The 17,418-nt window shown below is 42.0% G+C and overlaps 1 protein-coding gene across 1 annotated transcript in view; it reads left to right on the top strand.

Annotated features, from left to right (window-relative positions):
• The window catches only part of scfd1 (sec1 family domain containing 1), a 45,386-nt gene that overhangs the window by 19,456 nt on the left and 8,512 nt on the right, over window positions 1-17,418 (top strand). The window contains exons 15-19 of the mRNA XM_085767673.1: window positions 956-1,052; window positions 1,981-2,051; window positions 9,909-9,988; window positions 10,719-10,781; window positions 15,269-15,344. Of these exons, the coding sequence (XP_085623799.1) occupies window positions 956-1,052; window positions 1,981-2,051; window positions 9,909-9,988; window positions 10,719-10,781; window positions 15,269-15,344 (387 nt within the window). The remainder of the gene's footprint in view (window positions 1-955; window positions 1,053-1,980; window positions 2,052-9,908; window positions 9,989-10,718; window positions 10,782-15,268; window positions 15,345-17,418) is intronic.

Raw genomic sequence — 17,418 nt, 5'->3', positions numbered from 1 at the left:
CCAGTTCGATCTGGTACGAGTTCACCGGTCGGAAGTTACGAGTGGCCGTTATAGTGACTTTCACCGGTAAAACAGGTCGGAAAAACACGAGTGGGTTGCCTGGAACGCTACAAAGTCGTAAGTTGTGACTTGAAGCTGTAATTTACGATTTCAAAAGCCTGCCTGGAACGCAGCATTAGCGAAAACGACCGGACCACTTACTTCTGCTTTAAGACTATTGGGCCGAATAGGGTGCAGCCTCTCTGAACCACAAAGGTCTCAACAGTCTGAACACCTACTATCAGAATGACTGAGCCTTAAATACAAGACAGTTACAGATAAACAAACGGTTCAAAGTACATAAATACCATTGTCTAAAAAAGACAGATTGCTGATCGGCACAAGCCTGCCTCCATTGTTGTCAAAAAAATGCTAGAATCACCGCTCGTTAACAACCTCCCAGCCAAAATGAGTCGTGGGTCGACATGGAGCGCAAAAGAGACAGACTAACCCCAACCCTGCTGTTGTAATTGTCTTTTGTACAATCAGGAGGTTGTGCAAGTGACTGGAAATACGAAATTAATGGGGCAGCAAGAAACCCATGCATGACCTCCACTGGGTACTTTTAATGCAAGATCCCGCCAATAATCTTTATCCAATGACTGAGCTTTTGTTTAAAAAGTTGGTCCGTTTGTGCAATGTGAATACAAACCACACCAAGTAAAACAAAAAGAATTGGCCCAAAGCAGGTGAACTGTCGGACTTTCCCGGTGTGAATACTCCCTTATATCCCACACAGCATCTTCAGTTTGTCCTGTCAAAGCTCCATGTTCTGGATCAGCCCTTCAAAACAAAACACAGGACAGGACCGTGAAGTGAACATTTGTGTGTGTGTGTGTATACAGAGTGATAGATGTGGTAGATGTGTGCGTGTTGTTGTGGAGTCTGAACACACACTCTTCTCTGGTGTTTTCAGAGTCGTAAACTGGACGTTTACTTTGAGTACGAAGAGAAACTGATGAGCAAGTCGACCTTAGACAAGTCACTGCTGGACATCATCAGTGACCCAGACGGTACCAGCACACACACACACACACACACACACACACACACACACACAATGGTTGTCACAATGCATTGTGGTTAAAGTAGGAAGTTGGTTACATACACTCACTGGCCACTTTATTGGGTACACCTTACCTTGGTCTCAGGTTGACTGAGGCCTTTAAACCAACCACCAATTCTTCTTCTTCTTGGACCATCCATCCTCTGTTGAACTCTGTTCAAGTTCAAGTTTATTTATATAGCACATTTAAGAAACAATTTGGTTGTTGACCAAAGTGCTGTACAAGTCATATCAGACACATAATATCAAAACACATTCAGACTCCAGTTCCACATGCATACACAGATAAACGGTTCCACAGCATACATAACTGAGTTTCCCGTATTAACCTGTGTTGAAGGCCAAAGAGAATAGGTAGGTCTTGAGCAAAGACTTCAATTGCAAGACATCTTTAGCAGTTTTTATGTGTGTAGGAAGCTCTGTCACCTTTACTTTTGCATCTTGATCTAGGAACCTCCAGGAGAAGCGGATTTGATGAACTCTTTTTTTTAGACCTACTATAGACCTTCTGAAGACCACTTATAGACCTACTGTAGACCTTCTTAAGACCATCTATAGACCTACTGTAGACTCCTGTAGATAGACCTTTTGAAGACCACTTATAGACCTACTGTTGACTCCTGTAGATAGACCTTTTGAAGACCACTTATAGACCTCTTTTAGACCTACTATAGACCTTCTGGAGATGTTTGTGGTTAAATCCCAGTAGATCAGCAGTTTGTGAACCAGGCCACGTTCAAAGTCTCTCAGTTTGGACTTTGTCAATACGCTGCCCTGTGATTGGCCCGCCAGATGTTCAGTTCAACAGGTGTACCCAATGAAGTGGCCTTGTTCAGGTGTATGAACTAAAGTGTGTGTGTGAATGTTTTCCTCAGCCGGGACCCCAGAAGACAAAATGAGGCTGTTCCTGATCTACTACATCACGGCTCAGCTGGCGCCTTCAGAGGTGAGACTCAGGTCACATGACAACACAAAACACAACACAGAGCACATTTAAGTTAAGTTAAGATCAGACAGAACAGACCCTGAGTCAGTGCCAGAACTCCTACTCTTTATCTGGCGTGGTCTGCTGTGTGATGGATAAGACGCTGATAAGACGGTTGGGAGGATGTCGTGGCCTCAGCAGCAGCCACCTGCTCCAACATCTGGACAGCCTGAAGCTGCAGAGGTGATGAGGTGGAAGAAGCTGTTCCCACGTGTCAGGACTCGGGACTGGCTGTTTATTGTCAGCGACTCCTCTCACCACAAAATAAGTGTAACTAATAATATCCATGAGTCACCTCTGGCTCCGTCTGAAACTGGCACCTCGCCGCCCGAGTCCAAATATTTTTCATGTCACAAAACGTGTTTTCACTTTAGAAAACTTTTTTTTTTTTTTTTTTGTAATCGCCAAAACAAATCCCCAAAACCTGAGCGTCTCCAAACCGCGGTGGTGATGGATGAGGACAGGTTGGACTGTTGGAGGTGTCATCATCGTCGTGGCGTTTGACTCGGGGCGACGCAAACGGAGACAAACGACCAAGAGTGACTCAACCGCGCCGGCTTTCACCAGAAGCTGTCTGTCACCACCTCGGTCTGAACGCTCAGTCCTGGACTTCCTCACCTGGACACACACAACGAGAACACAGAACCCAACACCGCTGACCTGAGATCAGCCCGTGGCGAGCAGACAGGGAGGCGTTCAGGGGCCAGAGGAGGTTTGAGTTCAGTTTAGATACAGTGGGGTTTTTCCAAAGCAATGGCAAGTTGTTAGAGACTTTTCACATAATCAAGGGTCAGCAGTGACCTTTATAAGAAGAATTCTGCCCTACAAAGGTAAAGTGCAGTATCTGCATTTTTTCAGTTCTTTTATTTTTTGACCAATCAAAGGTGTGGCATATTTTCTTCACTCTGGTAGAATTTGATATTGGTACTGCTAATATTTCCAGAGTTATTGGGCTTTTTATTTTCCTGTCCATCCAAAAAAGCACTGTGAAACCAAGGCAAAGTGCAGTATCTGCAAAGAGTAACTGTACTCCCTACATCCTATAATAGTAAAACCAAGGCAAAGTGCCGTATCTGTAGCTAATACCAAGCCAAAGTGCAGTATCTGCACCAAAACCGAGGCAAAAGTGCAGTATCTGCCATAAAACTGTCAAGATTGATCACAAAATATGATATAAAACGGTCAAAATTGGTCAGAAAGACAAACTACAAAATACATTTAATTCAGTCCACCTTTATCTAATCAATTATAGACTTGGTAGTTATTCATAATTTGATGCTTAAACCTGACAATGAAAAACACAAAAAGCTGTTTTTCTCAGTTTGGCATTTTTACAGATACTGCACTTTGCCTTTGTAGGGCAGACTTACTGTCTCCTGATAGTACATCTCTTCTCTTTGTATGAACAAATGTTTAATTTCTTTTAAAGGACCATTGTGGTAAAGTTTCAGGCTTCAGCACATATCAGAATCGCCGTTTGCCAATCAATTTGGACTCTAACTTTGGTATTTTCCAATTTTGCACCTTGAGTTTTTCTCTTTTCTGGATTTTCCGACTGGTTTTTAATTGTTTTTATCACTTTTACTCGCAATCATTGTGCATCAGAACCCGTTTTCGGTCATTAATCACGATAATAATCACAATTTGGCATGTGCAACAACATAACAAAGAGTTTTTGAAATGGTCGGTGCGGTGCTGCAGGAGAGGTAGAAGAAGGAATAATGAGTTTATTGAGTGTTTATGGTCTTTGTGAGAACCTGTGTGAGAGCAGAGATTATTCAGTGGTGAGATGGTGACGTGAGGGTTTGTGGTGAAACCTCAGACTGAAGAAGAGGAAGAAGAAGAAAGAAGAAAGCCGTGTCTCTGGGGAATCTGGAACTCTCTGTGATCTTCCTGCAGTTCACCATTTCCCTCAAGGAACAAAACTGGGACACGGAAAGAAAAGTGGCGGATGAGGACGGTGGAAATTAAAACCACACCACGACAATGCTGCTATTCTTCTGCACTGTGAAGCGATGGAGCCGCACGGACCTCGAACACCGCCACCGTCGGGGTCGAAGGGCGGGAACACACACGGGCGAGTCACATTCCTGCGTTGTTTAGTTTCTATGTTACTACAAGGAACAAACATAACTTCAATATGATACAAGTTGTGTTTAGAGGGAAAAAATGTCTCTACAACAGCAAAGCATTTAAAAAATAAACAAAACGGAAAATTAGATTTACTCAGTTTGAACTGAAATAACTAAAACTAAAACAGGAATTGTATTACGTTTGATTTTAAAAACTATAGATCCAGCCCAAGCTAACAAAGTCGTTTGAAATGCAAACACAAAAAGTCGATTCTTACGTTTTTTGGATTCGACCAAACAGAAGTTGACTTGATGTCTCAGGTGACACGCGACCATCCAGGTCTTCTTCACATCTGGATCTGAAGGTCTGAAGTAAGTTCAAGTCCTTGCGTCATCAAAAACCACTTCGTCGGGATCAATAGCCGCGTTCAGGAGCAGCTCTTTATGAGAAGCATCTTCTTGGCTCCGTCGCGGCCGTGTTTTTTGTTATGAGCCAGTGATCGAACAAAGAGCGACGGAGCCAAAGTTCCTCTCAGGAAACAGAGACCTGGTCAGAGTCACAGCGAAGTGAACACAGCTGCATCAGGTTTAGTTTGGCAGAAAGTGATCCTCATCCATTCTGAAACGACAGGGACTGCGATTGTTATTAGTTTGAGATTTTTCGAAACGAACGAACACACAAAGAGTTCAGTCTTCAGATGATGTTTCCACAAAGAGCTCCACAGGTTTCCTCTGAACTCCACCAAGTGTTTGACTCGCTCAGTTTCTCTACGCCCTAGTAGAAATTACCCAGAACTTCACCTCACCAGTCAGTCCAAGGTAAACCGGTCCGCACCTCCAGCTGCTGCTTGTGCATCTGCAGAAATCCTTTGAGCAGACTGTTCAATCATTCAGTCAGGGATCAATCAATGTCGTGGAGCTTTTTGGTGCCGAACACCAGCAAGTCTTCATGTTTTTTTATCACACAGTCCAACATCTAGCGGTGAAGAGGTTCCTGTTATTCACTCAGAGCCAGTTGAAGCCAACGGCAGCTCTGTGATTTAGACATAAACCTACAGAACAAAGCAAAGTTAGTTGGGTTTAAGTGCAACTGAGCTTTTAGTTGACACTTTATTAACCGTGTTTTGACCAAAAAGGACCTTAAAGGAGAATTCCGGCCACTTTGACCCCTAAATCGGTGTTTGCTACCTGTTGCCTACCTAAACATTTAGCTCCAGGTACTTCCCAGCCTTCCTAACCTTCCTAAGCTTCTGCAAATCAGGGCGATGACTTGCTCTACACCTCCAGTCCATTAGATGGTGGCGGGAAGAAGACAGCGTTTTGTTTTGTTTTTTACCTTCTCCTGCAACAGTGTCGTGTTGGGGTTGAAGGTTGAGCTGACTCAACCTTGTAAAATATTTTTGGCAAACACCTTTTTTGTTTCGAGTATCATCCTCTGCTCCATCTTCAACCATCTCAAAGCCAAACAATGTAGCTTGTAGCTGCTTTTACACATGATGAATGCTCAGCCAATCAGAGACGTTCAGCCCTGCAGACCAAACCCCCCAATGCTCCTGAACCTTTGGACAGTACTCAACCCCCTTACCAGAGAGCTGAGAACCTCCTTGGCACTACATTTAAACACCAGGGTACAAAGTCGCTAATTCACCAATTGCCAATCATCACCGTCATGCCAAGGAAGGGTTTGGAGAACTTTTAGAGTCAATAAAACTCTTTAGGAGTTCCAGGGGGGGTCCGGCTGGCAACGGGTTTTCATATAATGGTGGTGGATAGAGTTCACTTTTGAATGATCCAAAACACACACTATGAAACATCCAGATACCTCCATACTGCTCGTCTGTACTGACCCAAGTGTCCTGAAGCCAGGACATGGAAACGTTTTGCTGCGAGATGTTCGTTCATCGTTGTAAACCATTGGATGTTTGATGTAAACACGGAAGAAAATCTCACAGCCACTGGGAGCTGCTGCTACAACAAGGATAAAAACAGAGATCACATTAATGTTTTCCATTTCTTGGCTTCAGGACACATGAGTCAGTACGGATGAGCAGCATGGAGCTATCTGGATGTTTCATAGTGTGAGTTTTGGACCATTAAAAAGTGAACTCTATCTGCCGCCATTAGTATATGAAACCCCGTTGCTAGCCGATGACTCTGAAAGTTCTCCAGAACCTTCCTTGGCCACGACGGTGAGTAGATGATTGGTGGAGTATTGATTTTGGGTGAAGTATCCCTATTAAAGGCTCCATTCATTTGATTTATATTATCTCTGCCTCATGCACCTGGACCAGTATTTTGAGACTGCAGTGTTGGCTAACAGTCGTTACCAAGCTGCTGAGTCATGATGACGGAGCTAGAAAACATCCAATCGAGTTTCAAACGCAGGGCCGACCCCTGGCATTTCACTCTATGTGGTTGTTTAGGGCCACAGCCGTTAGGTGGGGGGCCACATGATCAGAAAGGTACCGGGGTTCATCAAGTCATTTAAACATCCTGAGGTCTGCACGTGCAGCTATGAGCTTTATATGTAATGTGAAGTCAATATTCAGCTTCTTTTATCTCACATTTGAGACATTTGGTGAAAATAGAACGGCAGAATGACAACATTTGTGCTCAAAAAGCAATCTTACAAAATTTCATTTTAGACTTGTTTTCTACACTTATCTATTGCTGTATTCATATCCTATTTCAAGCACCAAAACAGTTCATTCTCATGACTGAAGGTGTGTTTTCACAAGGGATTTGAATTTTTTTCAAAAACAGACCTCAAATTTCCAGCATTTGGCCTAAATTATTTCTTTCTACAGTGTTCTAGGACAAACTGGCCTCAGTGTGCTTACAGCAGAGGTTCTAATATTTAGACATAAAACAAGTATTGTTACATTTGCACACTGCAAAAACTCAAAATCTTTCCAAGAATATTTGTCTCATTTCTTGTCAAAATGTCTCAATTTTAGTCAAGACTAATCTATATCCACATAAAATAAGACTCATCCCCTAAAAATGAACTTGTTTTGAGATAATTCTCATTTGTTTCAAACTAATTTTCACTTGAAATAAGTAGAAAAATCTGCCAGTGAAAGCAAGTTTTTTGTGCTTGTAACAAGAAAGAAAAACTTGCTCCACTATCAGATTTTTCTACTTATTTAAAGTGGAAAATTTGCTTGAAAGAAGTAAAAAGTGTCTAAAAACAAGCTACTATTTAATGTGATGAGTCTTATTTTAAGTATAATTAGATTTATTTTGACTAGAAATGACATTTTGACTAGAAATAAGACAAATATTCTTGGTAGGATTTTGAGTTTTTGCAGTGCAAGTATCTTAAAAAGATCAATTGAAGAAAATATTTAAAAGTCTAGAAAATGGAACTCAAACCTCAGAGGGCATAAACACGTCTGTATTCAGTTTTAACCAGTGATTTGGTGTTTGCACTTAGAGTGCAGGGCCACAAACAAAAATCTTGTTTAGGGGGGCCACCAAAATCCTAGGGCCGGCCCTGTTCAGACGTCTTCTCTGATGAACACGGCCGCTGAAGCTGCGAGCCGTCGGCGTTGCGATTCTGAGACCGAGGCCGATGCCGAGAGAGCCGAATCCTTCCTCTCTCTGTTGGCAGATAATGTGGCAGCTCTGCACTTCTGCCAAAGAATGAGCCGCACTCTTTCTTTCATCCCTCTTTTCATCTCCCATCCACCTGAGGGATGGATCGCCCCAGGATTTACCCCCCTCGGCCTCCATCAGCACTCAACTGCTGCTGCTGCTGCTGCTGCCTCTCTTCCTGTCATCTCTCCCTCTGTGACCAGCTCTTGGCCTCCTGTCTGTTTCTTTTTGTCTCTTTCTGCTTTGATCCCCTCTCCTCCTCCTCCCCCTTCTTTCCCCCCTCTCTCAGTCCTCTCCCTCACCCTTTTCTCCTTCTGTCTATCTGCTGCTCGACTCGACTCTCTCTGACTCTGACTGATGTGCTGGGATTTCAGTTCTTCAAAAACAAACCACACACTCTCTCTCACATGGCTCAGCGGTTGTGTAATCCCTCGGCTGCTCCCGCTGAGCCGCCGACCCGTCAGGAGCTTATTGAGGAGGAAACCGTGTGCAGAGCAGACGATGATACACACTACGTCACTTGAAATCGCTCGCTCGCTTGCTTGCCGGTGGGAAAGAGCGAAGGGTTTCAGTGGAATGTTTTCGGCGTGCCGCTCATAAACTGGAACGTTTCCTGGAGTCGTCTTTCTTCGGCGGCGCTCCGAGGCTGTGCAGCAGCAGCAGCAAACTGTCAGCGCTGTCGTTACTGAAATCCCTTTGACTCGCTCCGACCGCTCAGGAGGTTTAGATATCTGTAAGAATAAGGCAGATTCTCAGTAAGAGTTGAACCTGCCGTAGAAGTAGTTTAAAGCAGAAGTAAGCAATATTTTTGTGTTAATATAAGTCTTAAATAGTTGTATCTTCCGACAGCAATCACTTCTATAGAGTGTTTGGTCTGAAACACGGGTCTGTCAGTCACTCTGCTCTGCTCTGAGCCCAGGAGAAAACTTTCCTTGTATCCTACAACCTTTATCCAATGAGGAGAGAGAACGGCATAAAGGGGCAGTCCTCTCTGTGTGTGCAGCCAAGGGATGCGCCTGAATGTGGTGACGTAGGGACGAGGGCGGGGACTGCTAACTCCGTCAGCTGACAAGACGTTATGGTGCGTTCAAGGCAACTCGTAACTCGTGTTTTTCCGACCTGTGAAGTCGTACCAGTTCGATCTGGTACGAGTTCACGGGTCAGAAGTTACGAGTGGCCGTTATAGTGACTTTCACAGGTAAAACAGGTCGGAGAAACACGAGTTGCGGGTTGCCTGGAACGCTACAAAGTTGTAAGTTGTGACTTGAAGCTGTAATTTACGGTTTCAAAAGCCTGCCTGGAACGCAGCATTAGCCAAAACGACCGGATCGCTTACTTCTGCTTTAACTAATAGGAGTGGGAATCTTTTACTATCTCACGATTTAATTCTGATTCAGATTTTTGGGGCTACGATTCGATTCAAAATCGGATTTTCGATTCAAAACGATTTGATTCCTAATGATTTCTGCTTCAGTCTGTCGGTGTTAGAGGATCCTCATGATCTACTCCAGTCTGCTTTGCAAGACAGAATGACTGAAGTGTCTTTTTCACATTTATTGAGTTTTAAACATGTATCCATGCTTAGATGGAATTGTTGAAACTGTTGCATAAAAGCAATATCACATATTGCTTAAGTAACAAAATTAAAAGTGCCTCTTTATTAAAAAAAATAGTGCAGTTAAAAGCTGTCTTTTAAATTCTAAGGAAATGGAGACCGACAGCCAGCAGATTTGTTTCAATTTTTTAATTTTTTTAATCGATTTTGGGACATTTTATACCGAATCTGAATCGTATTAAATGATAATTGCGATTCTTATGTGAATCGATTTTTTTGACACAACCCTATTAACTAATATTACTTTTACAAAATAAATAACACCAACTATACTCTTACTCTATTACCTTAAAATACTGGTTTTATAATCACTCTGTCCTCCGATTGGCTGTTACGGGGAGAGCGTCTCCTCTCATTGGCCCAACGCCCCCCTGCTCATTTGTGACTTGTATTTGCAACAGTGCTATAAAAGGGAATTACACTCCACAACTGTAGGGGGAGACAGAGAGCAGCAACACAAGCAGCAGGAAACTGTTTTGTTACAGTTCAAGTACAAACATTAACGGTGGTTGTCTGTGTGTTTGTGTGTTGCAGTCTGACTTGGAGCAGTATAAGAAGGCTCTACTGGACGCCGGCTGTGACCTCTCACCTCTAAACTACATCAAACAGTGGAAGTAAGTCTGTGGGTTGTTTTTATCAACTTTCACACAGTTTTGGAATCGGCCAATCAGAAGAGAGAAGGAGGCTCTGATCCTCTCGTCTGATTGGCTGACTGTATTCTGACTGATCCAATAGAAATAGGGCAGATTTCAGAATAAAACCCTCAGAGAAACTCAAAATCCTGCAAAGTTGTTGTTGGATGGATGTTGGGTCCAGGTGGTGAGGGGGCGGGGCTTAGGTGTGACATCACAAAGTGACAGGAAGTCCTGACGGCTGGTTTTAAGGCTCAGTTTCTGAATCCAGGCTGTGTGCATTTCTCTGTGGACTGAGGCTTTGATACTTTCACAGTATTAATATAGAACCTAGAGCTGCTTTATAATCACACTACACATGGACATCTACCTTTATACTGTATGGAGCTTTAACACAAACATCTACCTTTATACTGTATGGAGCTTTAACACAAACATCTACCTTTATACTGTATGGAGCTTTAACACAAACATCTACCTTTATACTGTATGGAGCTTTAACACAAACATCTACCTTTATACCGTATGGAGCTTTAATACAAACATCTACCTTTATACACAAACATCTACCTTTATACTGTATGGAGCTTTAACACAAACATCTACCTTTATACTGTATGGAGCTTTAACACAAACATCTACCTTTATACTGTATGGAGCTTTAATCATTTCCTTTTGTCTCATTTTGTTTCACTTCTGATCTTTTTTCCAGGGCGTTCACTAAGATGGCCGCCACCCCGGCCAACTACGGCAACAGTGGAGTGAAACCAATGGGGTGAGTTTTTGTAGTAATAATAATAATAATTATAATGAATGACAAGTGGTCATGAAAGTGGTTTTTAAAAGCTCTTTAATCATCACATATAGACGTATCACCATTAAAACTCTCCCGGTCCAGACGATCTGCGGTTGCTCAGAGCGACAGCCGTGATTTAAGAGCTGAACCTGCTCCACGTCTCATTTTATTCAACAATCTCTGAACCTGAGATTTGTGCTTCTTCTGGGACTCTGCGTTGTGTGGAAATAACGACATTTTGTCCTCATAAAACAACCGTCAGCTTTGCCCGCGGCGGCTCAAACTGTGGGCAAGAGGCAATAAATGAAAAAACACTATACTATGATACTATACCAGCGGTACTCAATAGGCGGCCCGCGGGCCGCATCCGGCCCGCCGAACCTTCCAATCAGGCCCGCGACTGAGTTCTACTAGTTTACATATTACTGTATACTGTATTTCTCGGGCTCCGTGCGCCTGTAAGTCAAAGCGCTGGGACATGGAAACACGTGCGGAGCGTTTGTGTGTGCCTGTGAGGCGCTGCACTGGGATACAGAAACGCTGACGAACCCAAATCACCATGCGCGAGTGTTTGGGGAGCGGGCTGGACTGCAGGGTTTTCCCTGCCTGTCTGCAGAGACCGTGGGTGATTTTCACCGCCGTCTTGGTTCAACTGTGTGTGCATCATGCATGGGGGGCCGTTCAGATGAAGCGTCTTTTGCGCGCGCTCAAACCCATTCAATGTAGCCGCCAGTCATGCACGCGCACAACTCAAAAGCCGTAGCCGCGCGCATTTGATGAGACGCAATTGTTTTTTCGTGCACGTCCGCGGCGCACAGCTGCACGACCTGCTTCTCCCCCGGTGTTGTGTCCCGGTTCCCTCGGCCTGTGTCTCTCCTACTGTTTCCCTCTGAGCTCTGTCTCGTTTGAAAGGTGAAGGAAGCCCATGTGTGGAAAGACGTCGCCTCCGAGATGTAGAATGTGTGTTATAGAAGAGAAACACACATTTCAGGACCAATGACTTGTATCCTCAGAACAGAGTCAGACGTCCTGTGATGGTCAGCCTCCTTTCATATTTAAGCTGAAAATCACAGGGCATGTCTGAGGATACAAGTCAGCAGTGTAAAGCTCCAGCATGATATGTAAATGACGATATGACAATGTCAAGATTTTTCATTTTATATCATACAAAACACCATGAAGTGTATAAATAAAAATTATGTGCTTACAAGTAAAATAAAAAATATTTAAATTATTAGACGAAAAAGGTGAATTTAATTTCAATCTAGGCCTATTTGAATGTGCGGCCCCCAAGGTGTCTGTTAAGAAAAATTCTGGCCCTTCGAAAAATGTATTTGAGTACCCCTGTACTATACCTTTAAAAAAAAAAAATACCACAACTTCTCATTTGTCAGAAATAAGAAGTCCGGTGAGTCAGAGCGTAAAAGTAAGAGTCAGAGTAAATGTCTTATTCTTCACATCAATGAATGACTCTAATTGTTTCTAAATGAATTTAAGGAGCTTTTAACTCTTGTTTGTGAGAATGAACTCTTTGAAAGCAGCTGCACTGATGTGCTGCTTTTAGAACCACAATGTTATAATATAAAGCTGCAGAAACACCTAGAAAAACAAATAAAATGAGTGGGATCATAAGAGGACAGCAATTGTCGTTTTAACGTTTTGTCCAATAGTATTTTAGAAAAAGAAAGAAAAAGAAAAGAGCAGACCTGAAAGTAACCAGTACTTTTCAGCCTTCCTAGAAATTAACTCGAGTATTTGTCTTGGAAATGTATTCAAGTAAGAGTAATAAGTACCAAAGAAATCTAATACTCAAGTAAAGTACAAATCTGTGGATCTCTGGATATGTACTTAAAGGGATAGTAGCATTTTTTTAAAGTGGGGTTGTATGATCTCCAAATAGCTCCTCCAAATAGTTTCTCCCGTTAGCAACGCCAGCCCATAATAGCCCTGCCCACAGATTTACAACATACAGTGTTGTAAACAGACCCAAAGAAACGGCCTATTTTCGCGGCCTAAAAGAGGTTTTACCTGAAAAAAAATACACAGTTCCATTGTTCGCTATAATATAATTTTTTCCAGCCCTTCAAAGTGCAGGAAAAACACAGTTTTTATTTGGACCGAACCAACTGCTGATCGGCGGCGCTAACCCTGGGCGGAGGGATACGTGAGTTGGTTAGGTCCAAATAAAAACTGTGTTTTTCCTGCACTTTGAAGGGCTGGAAAAAATTATATTATAGTGAACAATGGAACTGTGTATTTTTTTTCAGGTAAAACCTCTTTTAGGCCGTGAAAATAGGCCGTTTCTTTGGGTCTGTTCACAACACTGTATGTTGTAAATCTCTGGGCAGGGCTATTATGGGCTGGCGTTGCTAACGGGAGGAGTGCAGAGAGTCTTCTACTGCAATTAAAGTACTTAGGGGCTATTTGGAGATCATACAACCCCACTTTAAAAAAAATTATACTATCCCTTTAAGTACAGTACTCAAGTAAATTTACTCCATTACTGTCCACCACTGATCCTAACAGAGCTATTATACGTCTACTTCATGAGGCAGCGATGCCGAGGGAAGTCCAGATGAAGAGCTTTCACACCAGACCCCAAATCACTGGGACAGAAAATACACTTTTTAGAGGAATTCTTGAGACTGTAACAGAAACCTGAACCCGAGGCGGATCGTCACTTATCACGTATAGATCGGATGGTTTTGGCTCAGCCGGTGATTGTTGTTTGTGTGGTTTTGTGGTTTAGTTTGGTTGTTCAGAGGGATCAGTGATTGTTATCATGTTGTGTTTTGCTGTAATAACAACGGTTCATGTTCCCGGCAGCAGAGAGCAGCAGCAGCAACCGAGACGTCTCACTAGTTTATTCACTGCAAAAACTCAAAATCTTACCAAGAATATTTGGCCTATTTCTAGGCATAATGTCATTTCCAGTCAAAACAAATCTCATTCTACCTAAAATAAGACTCATCACATTAAAAAGCAGCTTGTTTTTAGACACTTTTTACTTCTTTCAAGCAGATTTTCACTTGAAATAAGGAGAAAAATCTGCCAGTGGACACATGCAAGACATATCAAGAAACCAATCAGTTTCTCTGGTTTTACTATTTATAGGGTGTGTGTTTGAGGAAAATGAACATTTTTGTTTTATTCTATTAACCAGTAACCACTGACAACATTTCCCCCAAATTTTAAATAAAAGTTTTGTAATTTAGAGCATTTATGGCAGAAAGTGACTAAACTGGTCAAAATAACAAAACATATGAAGTCTTTTCAGACCTTGAATAATAATAATGCAAAGAAAACACGTTCATATTGATTCCTGAACAACACAACATGAATATTTTAACTCAGGAGGAGTTTATAAATCAGTTTTGGTGATGATAATGTTAATAATGTTTAATCCCAGCAGTGTTTTTTTATAATCTTCCTTTAAAACCAGATGTGGTTCAGGTGATCACTGCAAAAACTCAAAATCTTACCAAGAATATTTGTCTTATTTCTAGTCAAAACAAATCTCATTATATGTAAAATCACATGAAAAGCAGCTTGTTTTTAGACACTTTTTACTTCTTTCAAGCATAAAACTGAACTGAACATATTTACACTTGAAATAAGTAGAAAAATCTGATAGTGGAGCAAGTTTTTCTTTCTTATTACAAGCACAAAACAACTTGCTTTCACTGGCAGATTTTTCTACTTATTTCAAGTGAAAATGTGTTTGAAACAAGTGAAAATGATCTAAAAACAAGTTAATTTTTAGGTGATGAGTCTTATTTTAAGTGGAAAGAGTTTAGTTTTGACTAGAAATGAGACATTTTGACAAGAAAGAAGACAAATATTCTTGGAAAGATTTTGAGGTTTTGCAGTGTAAAGACTTTGCACCATTATAACAGATCTGTCATTTCAATAAATCGGTTCAAACACTGCAAAAACTCAAAATCTTACCAAGAATATTTGTCTTTTTTCTAGTCAAAACAAATCTCATTCTACGACTCATCACATTTAAAAGGCAGCTTGTTCTTTTAGACACTTTTTACTTCTTTCAAGCAGATTTTCACTTGAAATAAGTAGAAAAATCTGACAGTGGAGCAAGTTTCTAATTACAGACACAGAAAACTTGCTTTCACTGGCAGATTTTTCTATTTATTTCAAGTGAAAATTAGTTTGAAACAAGTGAAAATGATCTAAAAACAAGTTCATTTTTAGGTGATGAGTCTTATTTTAAGTGGAAAGAGATTAGTTTTGACTAGAAATGAGACATTTTGACAAGAAATAAGACAAATATTCTTGGAAAGATTTTGAGTTTTTGCAGTGTTCATTTGGTTTGTGTTGAGACTACCAGGCTAACCCTGTCCTCCTCCTCCTCCTCCTCCTCCTCCTCTTCGTCTCCCACCCTCTGTGTCTCCTCCCCTGTTTCCTCCCCCTCCCTCTCCCTCCCTCCCTCCCTCCCTCCTCCTCCACAGGCTGTTTTCCAGAGTGATGAACACCGGCTCCCAGTTCGTCATGGAGGGAGTGAAGAACCTGGTGCTCAAACAGCACGTGAGTTCAGACCAGCTGCAGCCAAAACAGCTGATGGACGCTGGTTGTCAGGGGCAACCGGAGTCACGTCGGGCTCAAACTGAAACATTAAGCCTTTATTATCAGATGAGATACAGATACAGACATGTTTTAAAGGGATAGTTCAACATTTTTTGGCAAATTGGCCCATTGCCATAATCCCTATAGTCATAGCAGTAGGTTCGTTACCTTTAATTGTCGGTGCAAGCTATTTTTAGAACGGCGAAATTCATGCAAAACCACTGATGCACGTTGCCTTCAGGGACAGTTTTTCATCAACAGTCTCTGTATTTCCCTCTAAAACAACTCTGTGTGGTAACGTTGTGTTATTATCTCATAGCGTGGTGAATGTGCAGCTCACAACTTGTCCACCAGAGCGTTGGATTGTGTGTTTGATGAGGGAAACCAAGAAATCCCATGAGCCTCCGTAGCGTAGCTCTGAGCAGCTCACAGCTCTGCTCCGCCGTTCTAGAAATAGCTTGCACCGATTAAATTAAAGGTAACGAACCTACTGCTACGACTATAGGGAGTATGGCAATGGGCCAATTTGCCAAAAATGTTGAACTATCCCTTTCTAAACTCTTAAATATGATTAAGTGAAGCGGGATTTGGTCTGAGACACTGACTGTGGAAATTCACTGACTACAGAAGAAAGAACAGAGTGAAGAGATAGAAAACTACATGACAGTGACTCAGCTACAGCATCTGGTAGAACAGTTAGTACAAGGAGCTTATTTTCATATTTTCCTAACAAAAGTGTAGTTTCTTCATTTATACAACAGTGTAGTGTCTTTTCAGAATAGTTAGGGCACTTAGCATATTTTATTTGTCTATGTTTGTTAACCTGAACCTGACAGTTGTGCTAAATCCAGCCTAATGTCTCAGGTGTTCTTAGCCCCGCCTCCTCCTGCCCCCACAGCTCGATCGTGATTGGCTCTTTCAGGGTTTCAGGGCTGTGTGTGTGTGTATGTGTGTGTGTGTTAGTTCACTTCACATTTATTCTCTTGTATTATATAAAAGCATAAAAAGGACATCAGTTTCATCAGAGGATCTGGTTTCATGCACACAGCTGCTCTCCGCCACCTCATTCATTATTTAACCTCAAACCGAGGCCAGAACATTTTGTTTTGTTAACGGACTCGTGAGCGGCCGCCATGTTGGAGACGAGACCTTCTTCATCTCCTCCTCCTCCTCCTCCTCCTCTTTCCTGTGATTTATTAGACGTTTGTCTTGTTGTTTTTCCTCCCGGTCCCTTTGACTTCTCCACCGTCTCTTCCAGGGTTCTTACGGATCTTTAAAAAGTCTTAAAAGGCATTGAATTCATTCATCTAAAAACAAGGCCTTAATTGGCATTAAAATGTCCTAAATCAATTTTTTAAAGGTCTTAAAAATGTTAAGTGGTATTTTATGGTTGTAATTAGTCTCAAATCTCAAAATAATTGGTAACATTACGACATAGAGAAGTTAGTGGCGGCCGTCACCAGCTCCCGAGTCAGTGTTTTTTTTTTTTTTATGCATTTATTTTGAAAGGACAGCTGGAAAGAGACACAATCCAATGTTCATGTAGCAGTCACTTTACCTTGGAAGTGGGTCAAATTGTCCCTAACCCTATGTAATATAAAGTCGGTCTTAAATTTCATTTCAAGTGGCTTTAAAAAAGTCTTAAAAAGTCTTAAAGCAGAAGTAAGCGATCCGGTCGTTTTGGCTAATGCTGCGTTCCAGGCAGGCTTTTGAAACCGTAAATTACAGCTTCAAGTCACGACTTACGACTTTGTAGCGTTCCAGGCAACCCGCAACTCGCGTTTCTCCGACCTGTTTTACCTGTGAAAGTCACTATAACGGCCACTCGTAACTTCTGACCCGTGAACTCGTACCAGATCGAACTGGTACGACTTCACAGGTCGGAAAAACACGAGTTACGGGTTGCCTTGAACGCACCATAACTTCTTGTCAGCCGATGGAGTTAGCAGCCCCCGCCCTCAGAGCAGAGTGACTGACAGACCCGTGTTTCAGACCAAACACTCTATAGAAGTGATTGCTGTCGGAAGATACAACT

Source organism: Trachurus japonicus, chromosome 22, assembly GCF_045865225.1.
Source record: "Trachurus japonicus isolate A0001 chromosome 22, Traja_1.0".
NCBI classification, from domain to species: Eukaryota; Metazoa; Chordata; class Actinopteri; order Carangiformes; family Carangidae; genus Trachurus; species Trachurus japonicus.
This window is presented reverse-complemented; position numbering and strand designations above follow the sequence as displayed.